At 42.4% G+C, this 17,373-nt stretch overlaps 1 protein-coding gene across 1 annotated transcript; it reads right to left on the minus strand.

The window, feature by feature from the left end:
* Window positions 1-2,467: 2,467 nt before the first annotated feature.
* On the minus strand, window positions 2,468-17,075 carry LOC148340607 (uncharacterized). Its single transcript, XM_088290887.1, has 9 exons — window positions 16,254-17,075; window positions 13,881-14,105; window positions 12,399-12,557; window positions 9,798-9,869; window positions 8,431-9,531; window positions 6,901-7,014; window positions 4,943-4,992; window positions 3,060-4,212; window positions 2,468-2,795 (listed from the first exon to the last, which is right to left on the minus strand). The coding sequence occupies exons 1-9, from the start codon at window positions 16,881-16,883 to the stop codon at window positions 2,661-2,663; spliced, it is 3,639 nt and encodes a 1,212-aa protein (XP_088147013.1). The 5' UTR covers window positions 16,884-17,075; the 3' UTR covers window positions 2,468-2,660.
* Between the last annotated feature and the right edge of the window lie 298 nt (window positions 17,076-17,373).

Genomic DNA, 17,373 nt, shown 5'->3' on the forward strand with positions numbered 1-17,373 from the left:
GAACGCCTACCTTTAATGTGGAATATGGCCACGCCCCCGCCCCTCCGCTCTCTCCAAGGTACTGCAGTCACTAAAGGGACCGATTACAAACTCTCCATTGGAAATCATTGTACTTTCATTGCTTATCCAAAACGGTGATCAATTGCCACCAAAATTCATGTTCTGACCACTTCAACATATCAAAAGGATTAACCTCTCCGTGGCTCATTTTCTGAATTTTTCAAAGTCCCTCCATCCATCAATTTCTGCATTACATATCCTTACTGCGGTTGTGCGCGGGTGTGCTGGATGTTTTTGAAGTACAACTTTTCACCAAGGCACGACAACCAGTGTATTCATGAAGCTCGCTATCCGACATTGACGCTCCCAAAGCAGGCCTGGCTAAAAGCAAATGCCGCTCCATGATGCGGACAGTTCCAGAAGACCAACTCCAGTGTTCAATGAGGTCTTTATTTGAAATTGACGACCACTCACTCTCACGAAGCTTACGGCCGCAAGCGGTGTTGGGATATGAATGTATGAGACTGCTTGAGAGGCAAAAGCCATCCGTCATCAGGTGTGGACAGTGAGGAGCTAATTTGCATGTTCAAACACCTGTCACGATCCGTGCTTCTTGTTGCAGCAGTGTGGGCGTGGTCGACGGCGCGTTGCCCGGAGACGCGGCCACGAGCGGGACGAGCTCACGAGACGCTCAGCTGTAACTCATCACCCCGTGATTACTGACTATATAAACCTCCTACACGCACTTCTGCGTTCGCGTCTACCGACGTCAGTAAATATAGATCCTCTATTTTCCCCGGTAGCCACCCATTGTGCCTGTCGCCTGTTCAATGCCTACTGTCGGTCACAATAAACTTTGTTACCAACTCATTTTCCCTTGTCCGCTATTCAAGAGTCCAGCCCCCGGCTGGAAAGCGGTCATCACAACACCTTTTGGTTTAATGGTCTGATGCTAATTGTTACTCTTCGCCGTGAAGTTGTCCTACTAGTAGTTGACTGATGCGATATTTACATACAAAAGTACCAATGTTCACGTCAATTAACTGTCCCTTTAAGTGAAATTGGATACGTTCCCTGTTTATGTTCAGTCATAATCTTCATTGTTGTTAATATAAGACTCCAATATAGAGTCTATTTGATCATTAAGAAACACATGCTGGATGTTTATGAAGTGACAGATGAAGGAGTCAGGCAGTCTTAAGAGAAGGAACGATTTAGTCTTAAGGAGGTCGCATCCCATTAACTACATGTACTTTTTCTTTTTTTAACGTGACACAACAAACCTCTGTAAGCTGGAGGTGCCAGTGAGCTCTGGAGTTTATTCAATAGAACGAGTTGTTTCTTCTCTACAAAAATCAAAAACAACAAAACAACCCCAAAAAAATCACAATGTGCATGGTCAATACAGTTTGTGTAAGTCCAAATAAAGAGTCAGCGTTTTAAAAGACTTTCCGGACACCACGGTCAAAAGCATTTGATTAATTCATAGCATGTTTTATGAGGTCAGCAGAAAACTGCCAGAGGTAGAAAAAAAATCATCGCAACCGTGACTGCTGCATTGTGTGGAAACAACTGGAAAATAGATTTGTAAATGCTTATTTACAGACAAAGCGATGTCACTCTTAACATGATTAGGAGTCAGTAGCAAACTTATTACAGATGATCATGTCACATTGAAACACACATAAGCACTTCTCCGACTTGGGCAACATGTGCTTTGAGACATAAAGCAAACAAAAGACCTGAATCCCGAAATAATGTACAGTGTATGAAGGATTATAGAGAAACATTCTTCTCCTGTTATTGTATTTATGTTCAGCATTTCATCATTCATGTTTCAATCTTTGAATATTATAGCTACACAAAGGTGAAATAAAGTTCTCAGGATGCGGAATGAGGTGACTTCTTTGTACTTGAAAACAAATAGTCTCATGCTTCACTGTCATTTGTCTTGCTCTTGGAACTCATATTGAGTTAATTTGTATTTATTTTCCACCATGTTTGCAAATCTGCATTTAAAGTGAGTATTTGGTATTTGGTGATAATGGACTGATTTATCTCCGGAATTTGTGCTTAAACTGTGCGTCCAAACATCTGCTGCGCAAATCTGTGATTCAGGAATTCAATTAATGTTCTTACTTGAATTTGTTCTTACTCTGCAAACAAATTTAGACACTTATCATAGCGTACAATATAAAATGTGAGCATGTCAGTGAAATAAAATACTAGTCTTCACTCATCCATTGCAAGCTATTAACAATTCCGGATAGAAAAACCCCCCAAAACTTTTAAGTAACAGTTTAATGTCATCACTTTCACAATCGTCCATTCACATACGCCAAAGATGACTGAGTTTCCTATTATGAGAGCCAAACGCTCATCTTGTGGAGTGTGATCGAGGTGTTCTTGTCTTCTTTCAATTTCCTTCTCATTCGTCTTCTCCGATGTCCTTTTCTTTGCATGAATTCCGAATCACTAATCGGACGGTCATGAATCCAATGATGATTTTCCTTGTGCACTAAACTAGAGTAAGAACATTTCTGTGTGTATAGTAGTAAATGAGGCCCATTGTGAATGAAATATGAAAGAGAATGCCTTGCTCCACAAAACACAACAAACAAATGTCCAACACGATCCGGTGCTCAGCATCTAATTGTCCTTCACTCACAATTGGGCTCTGCAGTCTGGCATCTTGAGACTTTGCTCTGGTTGGATGTTTGTCTCGGAGTAGATCGAAATGGACGAGCAAAGCAGAAGGTCAAGGTGCTGCTGGAGCTGCAGTCGTAATTTCCATCCTAGTTGGCGACACAAAGAGAGCTTTGAAGGGATGTGATACTAGTTTTTAATCAATTTTCTCTGAACCAATCAGCACACATGCAAGTGTGGTCTTGACCCACGCGACTACTGATCCTCAGGTTGATTCAAGTATACTAACCACTGAGATGGCTTTTGAGGCTACTGAGGAGTGGGGTTCGACTAAGTTGCATTTGCACAAGTCAAGGGTATCTGTGAGAACAACACGCAGTAAGGGAGAACTGGGACTATTGTCCTCAACTCACCTCTGCCATGGGAGATCTCAGGCTGTATGTAGCACCATTACTCCTGCTTCTCCGTTTGGGCTCCGTTTCCCTTTGGGTTCGACTGACTTCCTCTCTCTGCCTCATGAACCTGTGGTTGACAATCTTGGTCACACTGTCGTTCCTCTGCAAGGAGGACGTAGAAGCCCTGATGGGAACGTGCTCCAGGGTGCTTTTCATCTTCTGGGCCGACCCCGGTCTTTCTGCCCGACCACTCACTCGGCGTAGAAACTCGGTGACCAAACCCCCTGCAGATTTGTTTGTTTGGGACTTGAGATTCTGACCTTTAGGCTCACTAAGAAGAGGGCTGGGATTCTGCCCTGCAGCAGATCTGTGACTAATTTGGCCAGAGTAGCTTTGGTGATTCCACAGCGTTCGGTCACGAGTGTGTGCTTTAGATGTGGAGCTCAAATTAGAGGAAGCGCCAGATGCAGATTGACTTCGATACAGTTTCGGGGAGGAGGCGGCAAGCCTGGATCTTTCGGTTCTACATGTCAGTCTGTCCAGTGAGGTGGTACTGCGAGAGCGGGAGGAGACGAGAGAGGAGTTGACAGCCCGAGAGGGGCTGTTTCTGATTGTGACGGGGCCTTGGGGTCCTTCAGTCTGCAGGCCAATACTCACCATCAGCGGTCTCATATGCGTCTGTGTACCACATGAGGCCACATCTACCGCCCGGCCCGCTAATCTTGTTTTGTTTACCAGGCAGCCGCTGTGACCCACCTGCCTCCAGCCGACCGCCATCTCCTTCATATCGTCGCTCAGGTTGGCCGAAGAGTCGACACAGAGCATTGATAAGGAGGTCGGCGGCGTCCACCAGGGAGACTGCGTGTCCACAGATTCTCTGTCACTTTCGGGGCTTTGCTTCAGCTGAGCCAGCTGGACTCTGCGCTTGGATGGGGGGCTGTAGTAAATGCGCAGATCTGACTTCTCCGGAGCAGTGTGGCTTCTCTCCATGAACATTTGCTCAAAGTCAAGATCAGGGAAACTAAGTGGCATGATTAGATGGTCCCACATCTTTACAGGCTGCTCCTGGTCCAGTAAGGCCGCCTGCTGGCTCAGATAACACCAATTCTTCCTCTTGTAGGCGTGTGGACAAAGCTGGCGCTTAAGTTTCTGCCTTATGGAGCTGCACATTCTGAAAATACAATCGTGGGTCGGTAAGCCACAACCTAAGCAACCTCATAGATGTAAATTAAGGTTGTCCAAACTACGGGGCCACCAACGTGTTTTTTTTTTTTTTTTTGCGGCAAATTAGAGAACAGCGTTTAACTTTAAATGCGGGTGGGAAGAGTCAAAAATCATTTAATTTCAGAATCGCAATTTTTGCTCTGTGTCAGGGCCCAATTTGTGAAGGACATTACACTAATGATCCAACTTAAGTAAAGACTCCTTTTAAGACTGTCTGAAGTGAATTCGGAGGTTTGTTTTTAAGTGTTAGAAACACGCAAATGGGTTCTATGAAGTACTCAATTGTGGAGATGAAGCATTAAACAGTTTTTCAATGCTGTTTTGGGGGGGCTGTAGCTAAAACCGGGCTAATTTTTATACTTGGTGATTTATTTTTAATCATTCCAAATTTGGCTGCATTGTTGATGACACTCGTCTCTGTGGTGTGTCAAAGATATAAAACATTTGAACTTTATCCGTAGTTCTACAGAAAGCTACGCTGTAAAAGTTTTTCAAAATAAATATACTGTAAATAAAAAAAAAAATAAAAAAAATATACGTTTTACTTCAATTTCTTAACATACCTTTACCAACAATTTTGAGTTGGTTTTAGCATGTTTAATCACTTGACGATGAAGAATGTCAAGTGGGAGAAAAGAATTTGGGACATCTCCGATGTAAATGTTCGAATCACTAACCTGTCTGCGTCAGAGCGTCCCTCATCAGTGACGGCACCATTGACAGCACACTGAGCATGGAGAGAAAACGACATCCGTATTACTGAATATGGAAATTATGTTAATTCTAAGGAAAAAAAACTCTTTAATATAATAATAATAATATTGCACATTTTGAAATATGGTAAGAACATAATAAATTACATTCTGTTGTGCGCAACTTGGCCACCAGGAGGTAGTATGATACAGTCATGAAGACACGAGAAGAGTTTCACAATTACTGTAAGTCACTCGATAAGTTGCAGTAACACAGGATGAGTTTTTTTTTTGCAGTGAATACAAAATATATGGCTGTTAGTATTGCTACATTGTCTGTCTAACTGTGCTGGTCTATCATTTGGGTACATTTTCGATTTTACTTTATAGAGTTCATTTTAAGATTCTTTTATTCGTCTCACACCACTTCATCTCTCTGAGCTCTTCTGCTTTGTGAAGCATCAGAGGGGATTGATCTTTTTTTTTTTTTTTTTGTCGGTCCCTCACTTTGGAATGACCTTCGGTTAAGAGTGAAGCAAGCCCCCTCTCTGGCCATCTTTAAAACTTGTCTTAAATACAATTTTATTCTTTGGCTTTCGACTCAGCACGAGGCTCTGCATTGTTTTAGTGTTTTATTAAATTAACTATTTTTATGCCACTAATTGATTGGTTTAAGTTAACTGTCTTTGTTTTCATATGTCTGATTTTTATGCAATACACCTTGTATGCAGCTGTGTCTGTTTTTAAAGCAGGGTTGTTGTCAAGTCCATCTTTATGGAGCACAAGTCAAGTTTGAGTCCATTATGTCCGTGTCCAGATAAGATCAAGAGCAAACCATGAAACAGAAAAATACAATTTTCACAAGCACAAAATTAGACAAGTTTTGAAAAGGCTCAACACTATTGCATGGCATGGACACCGCTTGCTCTATTATCTGTGTGCAGATAAAATTAAAAAAAATAAAATAATGACCCGGTTGGACTTGAGGAAGTAATTAGGTACCGTGGAGTTGCAAAATGTGCCCAGCAGTGAGAGGCGGCTACAAATCAGCACCAAGCCAAAAGCTAAGAAATGAACATGAACGCATCGCTGTAGCAGAGTTTTCTGTCCATGATTACCTTGCAGTCAGAACCAAACAGATGGCAATTTTGATAATCAGAAAACCATAATTTCAATTTACTTTTGTGTCAGCAATCCAGTCTTGCTGTTGGAAGTTTATAAAAAGATTTTTAATTAACAAACCTCCAAGCAAATGCAATATACTGCACACTCCCCTGCCTGTCTACAGACTCTGTGTACTTCTCCATCGCTACAGATTGTGAAAGTCCATTAAAAACTTCCAGTTGCGAAACTATTCTAAATATTTACACTCCACAATAAAAAGGCAAAGCAGACCTCGCCACATCTGGTCGACCACACAAGATTGTGAGATTCAGCACAAAGGTAGAACTCCTTTATAGTTGAGTGTTGGTTTTGGCTGTTGACTTATTTTTTTTTATTCTGTGTTTTTCAAACCATGCTGTGCATTGGTAGTTTTTAACTCTCCACTGACTAGATGAGAAAAAGGAAAACGAGGATTAAAGTCTGGGCACAAGAACAAAACAAATCCCTGATGGGAATCAATCTGTTATTGCCAAGCTGATCCTGACCTTGTACTTGCCTGAACACAGAAGGTTTAGATTTCTGGTGCACATTAACACCTTGAAACGATGTTTCAAGATTTAGGTTCGAAAACTCAAAAGGATGTTGTGTATTCATAGAGCAAATTATATTTGAACTCTGCTGGCCTTTTTGGCTGCAGCCACTACATGAGATTAGCCCCAATACGCTGGCACGAGACCGCTTATGGTGCCTGCCGTACTGTCAAGAGGGCGTACAGCCAGAGAAACGGATCATCGGCAGTACTTCCCGCTGCATTCCACAGTGGGAGGTCACGTCCTCACCTCAGTTGCCTTGTTCCGGACACCAATGGCGTGGCCGTCAAGGGTTTCCTCCTGCAGTTCAGCACTGATGCTTTGCAACAAACCTCGCAACATGGTCATGCGTTTGTCCTTGGCCTAAATCAAATATGACAGAGCTTTAGCTTATGCTGTATATGTTTGAAGGGGAATTTAACACAAACATTTTTAAAACAAGAATACAATGTGCCATTACCACTCAAAAGACAGTATTCTAATTAATACTGCGCTTCTGCAATGAAAATTACACCGAATAATTTACTAACGCAAGGGGGAGGCGTGCTGTGTGGTGTCAGCTGACAGACTGCAGACAGTGATGGATTTTGCGAGAGCTAAACTACGGATCGATCCCCACGTCGTCTGCTATTTTCACGCATTATTAACCATTGAAATATTGAAAATAAGATAGAACACATCTATAAACACTCCAGAATGATGCATTGTCTGAGCAGTGTTGTAAAACTCAGCGACGTCTTAAGATACTTTGCAGGAGCTGTGCGGCGACATTGTCATCTCGAGATCGAAAGTCTGGATGTTTTTCCAACAATAATGGGGTATACATTTGAGTGTGCGTGTTTTGTGAAAAATTGATCTATATAATGCTTTGGTGCACTGAACTGTCAGCCACAATGCCAATAAACTGCTTGGTCAGCTCAACGTTTTATTTTTTTTCACTGTTTAATCTTGTTTTCCCGTCAGGCAACTTTGGAAGTGTAGGTGGGCGGAGCTTCCTTGTGCACCTGTTGGCAATGATTTGCCACATTATTTAAACTCAGTCACAGAGGAATGAAGGCGCAGGATTATTTTCAGACTGCATGTTTCCACTGTGACTCCGTATTTGCTGACTCGCTTCATTCCTCTTGTTAGTTTGCCTTCGTCCTAAAATCATAGTCAGTATGACTGCATTTTCTGTTATTGCTTATCTCAACCTCTGAAGGTTTGAAGTTGATGCTGGTTTAAGTAGAGTGGGGTTTAGTCACCTCAGGGTTTAAGTTTTGTTGTCTGATTTAATTTTTAGCTGGGCAGCTCCCAACTTCTGTGGCTCCGCCCACCTCAGCAATTTTAGTACATTAACTGGTTTGTTGCTTTATGATGATCTGGTTCTGACATCTCGTTTTTGTGCGTTTACGCTTCTGCGCATCCTTGGTAGGAATAAAATCTTCTAAACTGCAAATGGTTGTTGTGTTTACTTTGGGTTCTACGTCACGGCTGAAGACAACTATTTGCAGTAGGTCGAATTGAACCCTTTGAATAAATTGTCCATAAGTGTGAATGCATGGTTGTTTATCTAATTGTGCCCTGCGACTAGCTGGCAATCAGTTCAGGCCAAACTCAACTGGAATAGGCTGCAGCATGCCCGCAGCCTTAGTGAGGATAAGTGGATGGATGGACTTGGCAGGGTCATGTAAACAGCAGGCGATAAAGAAGACATGCAATTTTAAAATAAAATTACAAATTTTAGTTCCTATTCAGTGGATTAATGCCATATTGAAAAAGCACAGCGAGAACCGTTACCTCATTTCCGTCCTGTACAGATTCTTGACACCACTGATGGAGGAGCCACAGAATTTTCATGGACAGCTGCACTCTCAGGTCCCATTTGGATGCCAAGCTTTGTGGTGTTTGTGCTGCGCGCTCATCCACATCGACGTGGAGATCTTGAACACATCCCTGCTTTCTTGCTGATTCTATGAAACCTTGATTGCTAGTGTCCTGATCGACATATTCTCCACAGAGAGAGGAAAACAAGTAGGAACCCCAAAGGTGAACTTCTTGGTGAGGGGAATTTTTGCCGCATAGAAGCGCCTCCATCCTCACGATAAACGCCTGAAGCATGGCCTGTAGAAGCTCCAGGGCCTCGTTCAAAGGCGCTGGCAAGAATAAGGATGATGTTTTACCATCTGCTGGTGGGGTGAGAGCACTGGAGGGAGATGAGCAATGGCCGTTTTTGGGTGGAGTTTTCATGAGCTGGATGGCAGAACTCAAAATGCAGGAATGATCTCGAAGAGCTATGAGAGTCGCGTAATCTGTCGTGGTCATTCCTTTCAGGCTGCTGTCAGGTGACTTGTTGCCAACGCTCTCTGATGGGTCCCACTCGCCACCTACGGGACCTTCTCTTGTCACGTGACAAGAGGGAATCTGCCCTTCGGTCTCCACTGCTGCCTTTTCGTCATGCACAGCACTTGTCGTTTTCAAACTCGGACCTGTTTCCTTTCTACTCTTCCTCAAAGTGGAAGGCGATAGCCGTTGGTCCAGAACATTCCGATTCCTCTCCTCCTCGGCAACCCCTTCGCCATCTCTCTCTCTCAAGTCGTTCATTTCCGCTCGCAGCCCGCGGTTCTCCACCTCCAGCTCGACGATGCGACGGCTCAAGAGCATGGCCTCCTCTTCCACCAGTTTCAAGTGAACTTTAACCTCCGCCTCCCTAGCGTAGGCAGACTTTTGTTTACCCTCAGGCGATTGGGAGGTGTCGAGGTCACCGTAAACAGAATGGTACCCGGCCAGCTGCTCGTGCATGACCTCACTCTCAGACACCATCTTGGTGAGCTTCTTGCACATGAGAGCCAATTCTTCTTTGGCGAAGTGGACTTGGCACTTGAGATCGCTGTCATCCTGCTGTGAAGGCAGGACCATTATTGGAAAGTCTGCTGGAGGGTTAAGAAAATATACATACCAGCAGTGGGCAAAATCTTATGCCAAATTTGAGTTTTAAAATGGACATACAGACATTAATATACTGCAGATGTGAGGAAGAGGATAACAATAACGTATAAAGAGTTGAAGGAACGGGACACCCCGAATGTGGCAATACTTTGCCCCAGCACTGAGGTTCAATTGTATTTAATGTACTTTTTTAAAAAGAGACAAGAACAAAAACAAACCTCAATCTGTTGAGAGAGCCTCCGTTCAGTTTTACTGACTGTCGATCTGGCGCTTCGCTTCTTTAAAAAGCTCTAAAATAAATAAAGAAAAAAAAACAAATAAAACAGCGCTGTAATTTTAATATGATCATTTTCTTAACTGCATAAAATAAGGCATTAATTAACACTTTTCTAATTTTACATTCTAGTCAAATCAAAACCTCTTTCCGTGCTTAATATCCTCTCCATTTTTCAGTCATCTCAACTAACGAGAGCTGTTTACATAGGACGAATCTCCCACCGCCGAGGCAACGTCGCATCAGACTTTTGCAGAGTGACAGGTTGGCCAGATCCGCGTGATGGAATTTAGCGCCCCACCTTGGCCCTATCTATTACAATGAAGAGGAGCTACTGCGCAGGCGAAATTGTCACGGAATTTCTTTACCCCCAGACTGGAAATCAGACACTAGAGATGAACAAAACCACTAAGCTCTTCAATAACTGTATACTATTTACCCTGACCATCTAAAAATAGATGTTAATAAATGTTAGTTGTCAACAGTTAATTGTCAGAGATGCGTCACACCCTCTCCATAATCCCTTTTGAGTGTTGTCATCAGGCAAACATTTCTGAACCACTCGAATGATCAACAGTTTCTTCCCACAAGCTTCTTGAATGCCTAGAAGCTTGTCTAATTTTCTCTGCACAATAAACTGACAATGAATCTTCTATAACAGAGGTATTCAATTAAAAGTCACAGAGGTCATGACGAAAATTTCTTCCAATTAAAAAGTCTGAACCAAAGTCCAACTTCCCTTAATGCCTAGCCTATGTTCACATTTTTTATATAGTTTCAATATTTAGTCATTTTCAACAGAGCGCACTTATATACTAAATATTTAGCAATGTTCCCATTAAACACCTTTGCCAGTCAAACAAATGTAAGGCGTTTATTTCACATTCAAGAAAATGTGGCTCCAGGAATATAATGGTGCCACTTCCAGAATAAAACTGTAAAATATCTCCTGCAGAAATATATCAAGTGCTAAGCATTGAGTTAACATCTTTTACCTTTTTTTTTTTTAAATCAAAGAGTTAAAAACGGAAAGCCTAATTATCCAAGTAAACCAGGTCAACATGTTCAGTACACAATCAATAAAAATGGCTGTCCTCATGAAAAACTAATTCAAAATGAGCTTTGTCACCACTTTTTCTTTTGAATATTTTTTTTACCTCTCTTAATGAGAAAAATGAGTTTGTGACTGCCCTGCCAGTGACTTAAATCTGGGTTGGAACGGAGTCAGGGCCATTGGGATTTGGTAGATTATTTCACACATCGTTGGCATATGCTGCTGGGCTGAAACAAAAATCTGTTGTACTGCACTCGAAGTTTGATGTTTTTGCATGCGCTCACCTCAAACGTCAGCGGATAACTGCGCACAAAAGGGCGGTGCTTTGTTTCGTAGTGGCGCTTCGCAATGTTGCAACGGTTATGGAGCATATGATGCCCACTGGTTTTGAATTAGCTGCAGCCAGAACGAAACTAAATTTCTCCGTCCATTCATTTAAAACAAGACGCATCGACCTCGCTAACTTTTTAGCAAGGCATACTGTCAGCAGCACTCTTTTCCGGTCTGCTGCGCAATTGGCAGTGGATCGTGAACAAAAGATTTGATTGGCTCAAATCAGTGACGCCTTTTCCGTATATACTAGAATTGCTGCGCCAACGTTTGCGAATGCGAATGCGCCCAGAAAAAAAATCATCATAAATTGGCCATGGGTCCGGTCCGAATCATCCCGCGGTCTGCCATTTGGTGATGCCTGTTCTATAATCTCGAAATTAATCATTTAATTTTTGCCTAATTTAAAGTGAATTACGCTAAATTGTGCGTTTTACAGTAAAATAAAACTAATCTCAGCAGAATTAAAAATGCATTTGTTGGGGTCGCTGACTGTCAATCCAGGTGCAATGTGAGAGTTTGCTTATGTTCGAACCGGGTTTTGGGCTCCAGGATGAGGTAATCTAAGTGGATTGTCCCAGCAAGCAGCTGTCTCAGACTGAGCTCAGGCCAAAGTACAGAATCCTAGATTAAAGAAGACATGTGTCACGAGTGAATAATGGCAGCTGCCTCAAGGGTAACATTAGCGTGGAAACTGTGACACTTTAATGGTGTAAGAGTTACCTATCAGTAAAAGAACATTCACTGATGGCTGTAGGTCACTGTGTCGGCACGGCAACTCCCGCCTTGCTGGATGCCATAATACATGCTGATCCCGATTTAGCCAGGCTTAATGGCAGCAGAAAAGCTTGGCTCTATTTTGGTAATCTCTCACTTGCTTGCACCCTCTACTCGCTTTTCTCAGTCTTCTCGGTTGAGGATGTCAGCTGCGCTCAGGGGTCATACTTCAGCATACCAGGCGGCTGCACCCACCATGGCACCAGGCAGCTGCCGGCCCGGCCCCTGTGCTCATATCAGGGTGTCGTCTCATGTGCTTTGGATGAGGGGGGGCAGCTGGCTGGGATGGGCGCAGTAGTGAGGGGTCACCGTGGAATTTGACCTTGACTGCACACATCCACGCAACGCATTGGTTTAGCTGTGTAAAATGCAAAAAGGTCTCACCTCTCTGGCTTTCTCCATCTCCGCCTGCAAGACGTGCTTGGCCACCTCCAGCTCTTGCGTCTTCTCTCGCAGGATCTCATTCTCCCAGTCCAACTGGCTGTTCTTCTTCTGCACCACCTCCAGCTCATTGTACAGACGCAAGGACACGCTCTTTGCAACCTGCAAGCAAAACCAATAATGAAAGATCTAGTGCTCCATCAAATAGCTATAAGAAAAAAGTGAAGCTCAGGTGTTTGGTTGGAATTTGTAAGAAAGTCAACAATCTAGTTAGAGACGTACATTACGGAGGATTTAGGAGATTAATTAAAGTTTCATCTCACAATGTCTTAGTATAAGATGCATGAGTTTCATTGGGTTTTATATATTGAGAAGCCCATTAGGTACTGACCCAGCTCAGGAGCTACGTTTCCTGGGGTGACTGGGGTGGAGTGAGAAAGTGTTCAACAGCAGGAACATGAAGTATTTGATTGCAGATGTGAATCTAAGGAATTGGCTGTGTCTAAGTATGATGGTGCTTAATCATTTTTTTTCAGTTATCTGTGATTTGAATATTTTCTAATGATTTTTCGCATTTACTTTCGCCATTTTCTAGCAGAGATCTGGACTTTCTACTCATTACTTTTTTTAAATGGGGTTGTTACTATTTTTCAACTTTTGAGAATGACTACATGACAAAGACATAAACAGAGAGAGGACAAGTCAAAAGTTAAAATCTTGATTGAATAATTAAATGATTCATGATGAATGTTTTGTGTCTTCTTGTGGCAGATAAAAAAACCCACCAGCTTCTGGAATTTAAACATTTCCCATTTAATCTAAAAAAGTGGGGGCAAACACGCCCATAGGTCAAGTGTATTTTTCACAGTGACATTCACTCAAAAGTGCATTTTCACGAAAAGGATTTAGTTTGCACACGTTCATACAGTAATGGAAGAAAAGTGAGCTGCTCCTAATTCTTCTTCTTCTACTACTGTTTTGAACTCAGTAAGATGCTATAATATTAGTCATTTTTCATAGCGAACAATTTATTCCTGTGTATTAAATTGACTTTCTACGTGTGCTGCTCCAACATTTTTTGTTCAACTATTGCGACAATCAAAGCTTACTGTTAGTTTATCACTAGTATTTTGTATTGTTTGTTAGCATTAAGCTAAGGCAACTTTCCAAACACAGTTATCTGGTTGTTATCGAAACAATTTTAGAATGCTCTTTGATTTAGGTTAGGTTTGACTGCAAATAGCTTAATTGCTCTTTTTGAAGAATTGTTTACTGCTTGCCAAAGTGCTGCTATTGTATAGTGAGTTGAGTTCAGTGCAACCACACAGCACTCGAATCTCAAGTTTGCAAGTCAAAGCCAAAATATTGGTCATATCTTGGAAAATCTCATAATTTGGGTCATTGGTAACTCAAGCCACCACTGCATTTGTTTGAGGTATTCCTAGAGGAACAAGTAATTATTTTTTTTTTTGCCACAGCACTCACCTTGATATCATGCTCAAGAGACCTGACCAGCTCCCCATCCACCTGTCCGGTCTGGGCCACCCTGATGCTGCGTCGCTCAGCCTTGCGGAGACGGTACTGAAGGATGCGGCACGTCTTGTTGGCCTGCTCCAGCTGCTGCCGCAAATCCTGCAGCTGGCGCATCTCCTCCTCCTGGAACATGTCACGCATCTCCAACATCTCACAGCGCAACTCCTCCACCTCATCCTTGGAAGTACAGCACACAGTGTATAGCTAGAAACACCACTGATAAATAACTTGTGCGAATTTTGTCATTCAGCTTCCTGTCAAAAAACAGCAAGTTGTACGAACAGTATTAAAACCCTGAACAGCCGGACATATATGCAATAGTTTAGGTGCTAGCTTAATACGCAAACAGTTGGTAGTGACGCTTTTGACGCATTCTGAGGCAATTTTTGTGGGTTCATCACACGCACGAGGGCCGATTCGTGGGCCGGACTAAAATCAACCTCCGGCCTTTGTTAGTCGTACCCTTTTTTTTTTAAATCTGACACCCCCCATCCCAAAAATGGACGTCCGGCTGGGCCGGAGGGCCAGACTGTTCCACCCCTGTGACGGACTTTGCAGCTCTGATTGTGAATATATCAAAGCAGTCATTTTCAACTTGCAGGTCGTGACACAAAAGTAAGTTGTGGACAACCGGTAAAAAAAAAAATACATGCATTTTAATTTTTATTTTTCTGCACAGGGGCGTACCAAGTATGTACATGGAAAAAAATATGAAAGGGAAGGGTAGTTTAGCGGCCTTATGCTTTAGCCTCTATGGGGAAAAACAAGCACAAAAAAGAAAAGTTTTTAATCTGGATTTAAAAGCATTTACACTTGCTGATGACTTCACTTCTGTTGGCAGTTTATCCCATTTGCATGCAGTATGGTGCTACGGTCAAACCATATGCATGCTGACCATTGCTCACGGTACGTTTCCATGTATAGTCAATGCAGTTCACGTGATCAGGTGGAGTTGTGTGCAGGCGGCACATTTGAAGCAAAAATTTTGATCCTTCGCCATTCCGCTGTCACAGGGTGATTTGAACTCTTGGCGGCAGCATGGTGGCAACAGTCAATTAGTGATGAAAATGTACATCCATGAGCAGAACAAGCAGACAAACGGCCGAATACAGTTAAAAGACCACAGACACTCAGTGTGGTGACACAAAAACAATTTGGGACAAAACATCATTGATGCGGTCTGTGGGACCAAGAGGTATACAACAAAGCCAGCTTGTTTGGAGAATTTTTTTTTTATCTCAGAGGAGGAGAGCCCCTCCTCTTGTCCACTTGAAGCAACCCGGTACACAAACACACGTGAGAGACCTACGTTGCATCTCGATAATTCAGGTTTGGTCTTAACGTGGCATAACAGCTAAATCCTGCTTCATCATGTTTGCTTTAAACTCTGGGCTCCAATAATTAACTGAATTGTATGCAGACCTCAGAGTCCTGCTGGGTTTATATTCCACTAGGATTTCTTTAATGAATTCAGGTCCTAAACTATTCAGAGATTTATAGACCAGTAGAACTTTAAAGTCTGTTCTAGACAGCAACTCAAGCGCTGGTTAGCGGACGTCATGGCAAGTGATATGCTTTTGGCAGGACATCAAACTGATTTTAAACAGTGTTGAACATATAATTTCCTGTAAACCTGGATCAGTATCATATTGATTGGCCAAGTATGTAAAAACACACAAGGAATTTGTCTCAGGTAGTTTGAGCCATAGTATTACATGTGTTGTCAGAGGCCATTGTGAAACTAAATCTGTTCTTTATTGTTTTTAATGCATCAAAATAACATTGCGCATTACTGACTGACAACAGTTCAGAACCACTGCATTAGTATTAGAGCTGCAACAATAAATCCAATAATCGACAACTAATCAATTCTTGAATTAGTAAGCAAATGTTTTGAAAAAAAAACAGCAATCGTTTAAAGACATTCTTTAAATGCAAAACTGCCCAAAATATGAAAGCAAATACCCTCGGATTTATTAAGTTTTTCATGAAGGCAGACTGATTATCTTTGCGTTAAATGAAAATAAGACATTTTCTACACATCTGCTTTTACTGCGGAAATAGTGGTCAACATTTCAAACAATTTTGTAATGTATGCTACGGACCAAACCAGTAACTGAATCCTAATCAACTGAGCTAGTGCATTTTTTGGACTGTCAATTTGAAATAATGACCTGTTAGTGAATAAAGGTCAAATAAAATAAACGACAGATTAATAATATATCATTAAAACAATTACTTGCCGTCTTGAATATATGGATTAGTTGATGCAAGGAAATTGCCACAAAGAATAAGAAAAGTCTACTTAATTTGACTTATCCTTACCCTTAAATACTCGTTCTCTGACCTCAAATCTTCTACTTCTCTGACCAGGTCATCGGTGGTCTCGGCCATCATGAAATCCATAAATGCCCCCGAAGAGGTGACCAAACCGAGGGCTCCTCCAATGGCATCCGGGAGAGGAGAGCAAGCGATGTGCGCTGCTTTTACGCGCTCTTTGCGGTCGTCTTTACCACCACCGATCAGCCCCTCGTAAACTCTCCCGTCTATCCAGCTTAATTCATTGTCACTGATGGGAGAGTCGCGCTTGTTGCCCTCCCACGTACAATCGGATATTTCCGAGCTGCTGTCGGAGGAGGGTTTCCCCGACAAGCAGCCAGAGTCTTTGCTTAGGTCCTCGGACGTGTTGCTGGCGTCAGAGAGTTTTCTCTGGGCACCGGGGCGTCTCTGGCATTCTGTCACGGCACTCGGCGGATGCTTCCCCGTTGTTTTCCCCTCTTTTCCAGAGACACGATGACCTGTCGATGTTCCTCTTGGCTGGGCACCGTTTTGGCTCTCTTTAGATGTTGACTCCTTTTTCCTCCTCTGGACGGTTCCGTGTTGTCCCGTTGTTGCCTTGGATGTCTTCTGGCTCCGGAGCGCACTTTTTACGCATCTGTCTACTTCTCTGTTCATCGTGCGACAGTTTTCCCTCTTTCGTGTTATACCAGCAAAAACAAAGAAAATTGGGTTCTTCACTTAGACCTGACCATCACGTGTTTATAAACGTGCGTTGCCCCAAAACCCCACTGGTTTTTTAATCCTCAAGACTGAAAACCTGTCATATTAAGACATGTCAGCGAAGAAAGACGGTATTGGTCGAATACGTTTCCGGTACCTGTTTCAAAACAAAACAAAACAAAAACAGATCTTAGCGATGACTTGGACGTTTTATAAAAGGAAACTACTACTTTTAACACAATATATCCTAAGCATCTCCTCCGATTGGTGATTGGATTCTGCCCCACTGCAATAAATGCCGAGCGCCGAGTTAGAGAATCTTTTATTTTATAATTTCATTTCCGGTTTGTCTTCCATTAACTTTGACTACAACTTGTCGCCGCAAGTACCCAAATACAGTTATGCGAGGTTTCACATATCTTATCATAGTGAAACTCGTGTATTA

The sequence above is a fragment of the Idiotropiscis lumnitzeri genome, chromosome 3 (assembly GCF_059441095.1).
Source record: "Idiotropiscis lumnitzeri isolate Australia: NSW breed Sydney's pygmy pipehorse chromosome 3, RoL_Ilum_1.0, whole genome shotgun sequence".
NCBI classification, from domain to species: Eukaryota; Metazoa; Chordata; class Actinopteri; order Syngnathiformes; family Syngnathidae; genus Idiotropiscis; species Idiotropiscis lumnitzeri.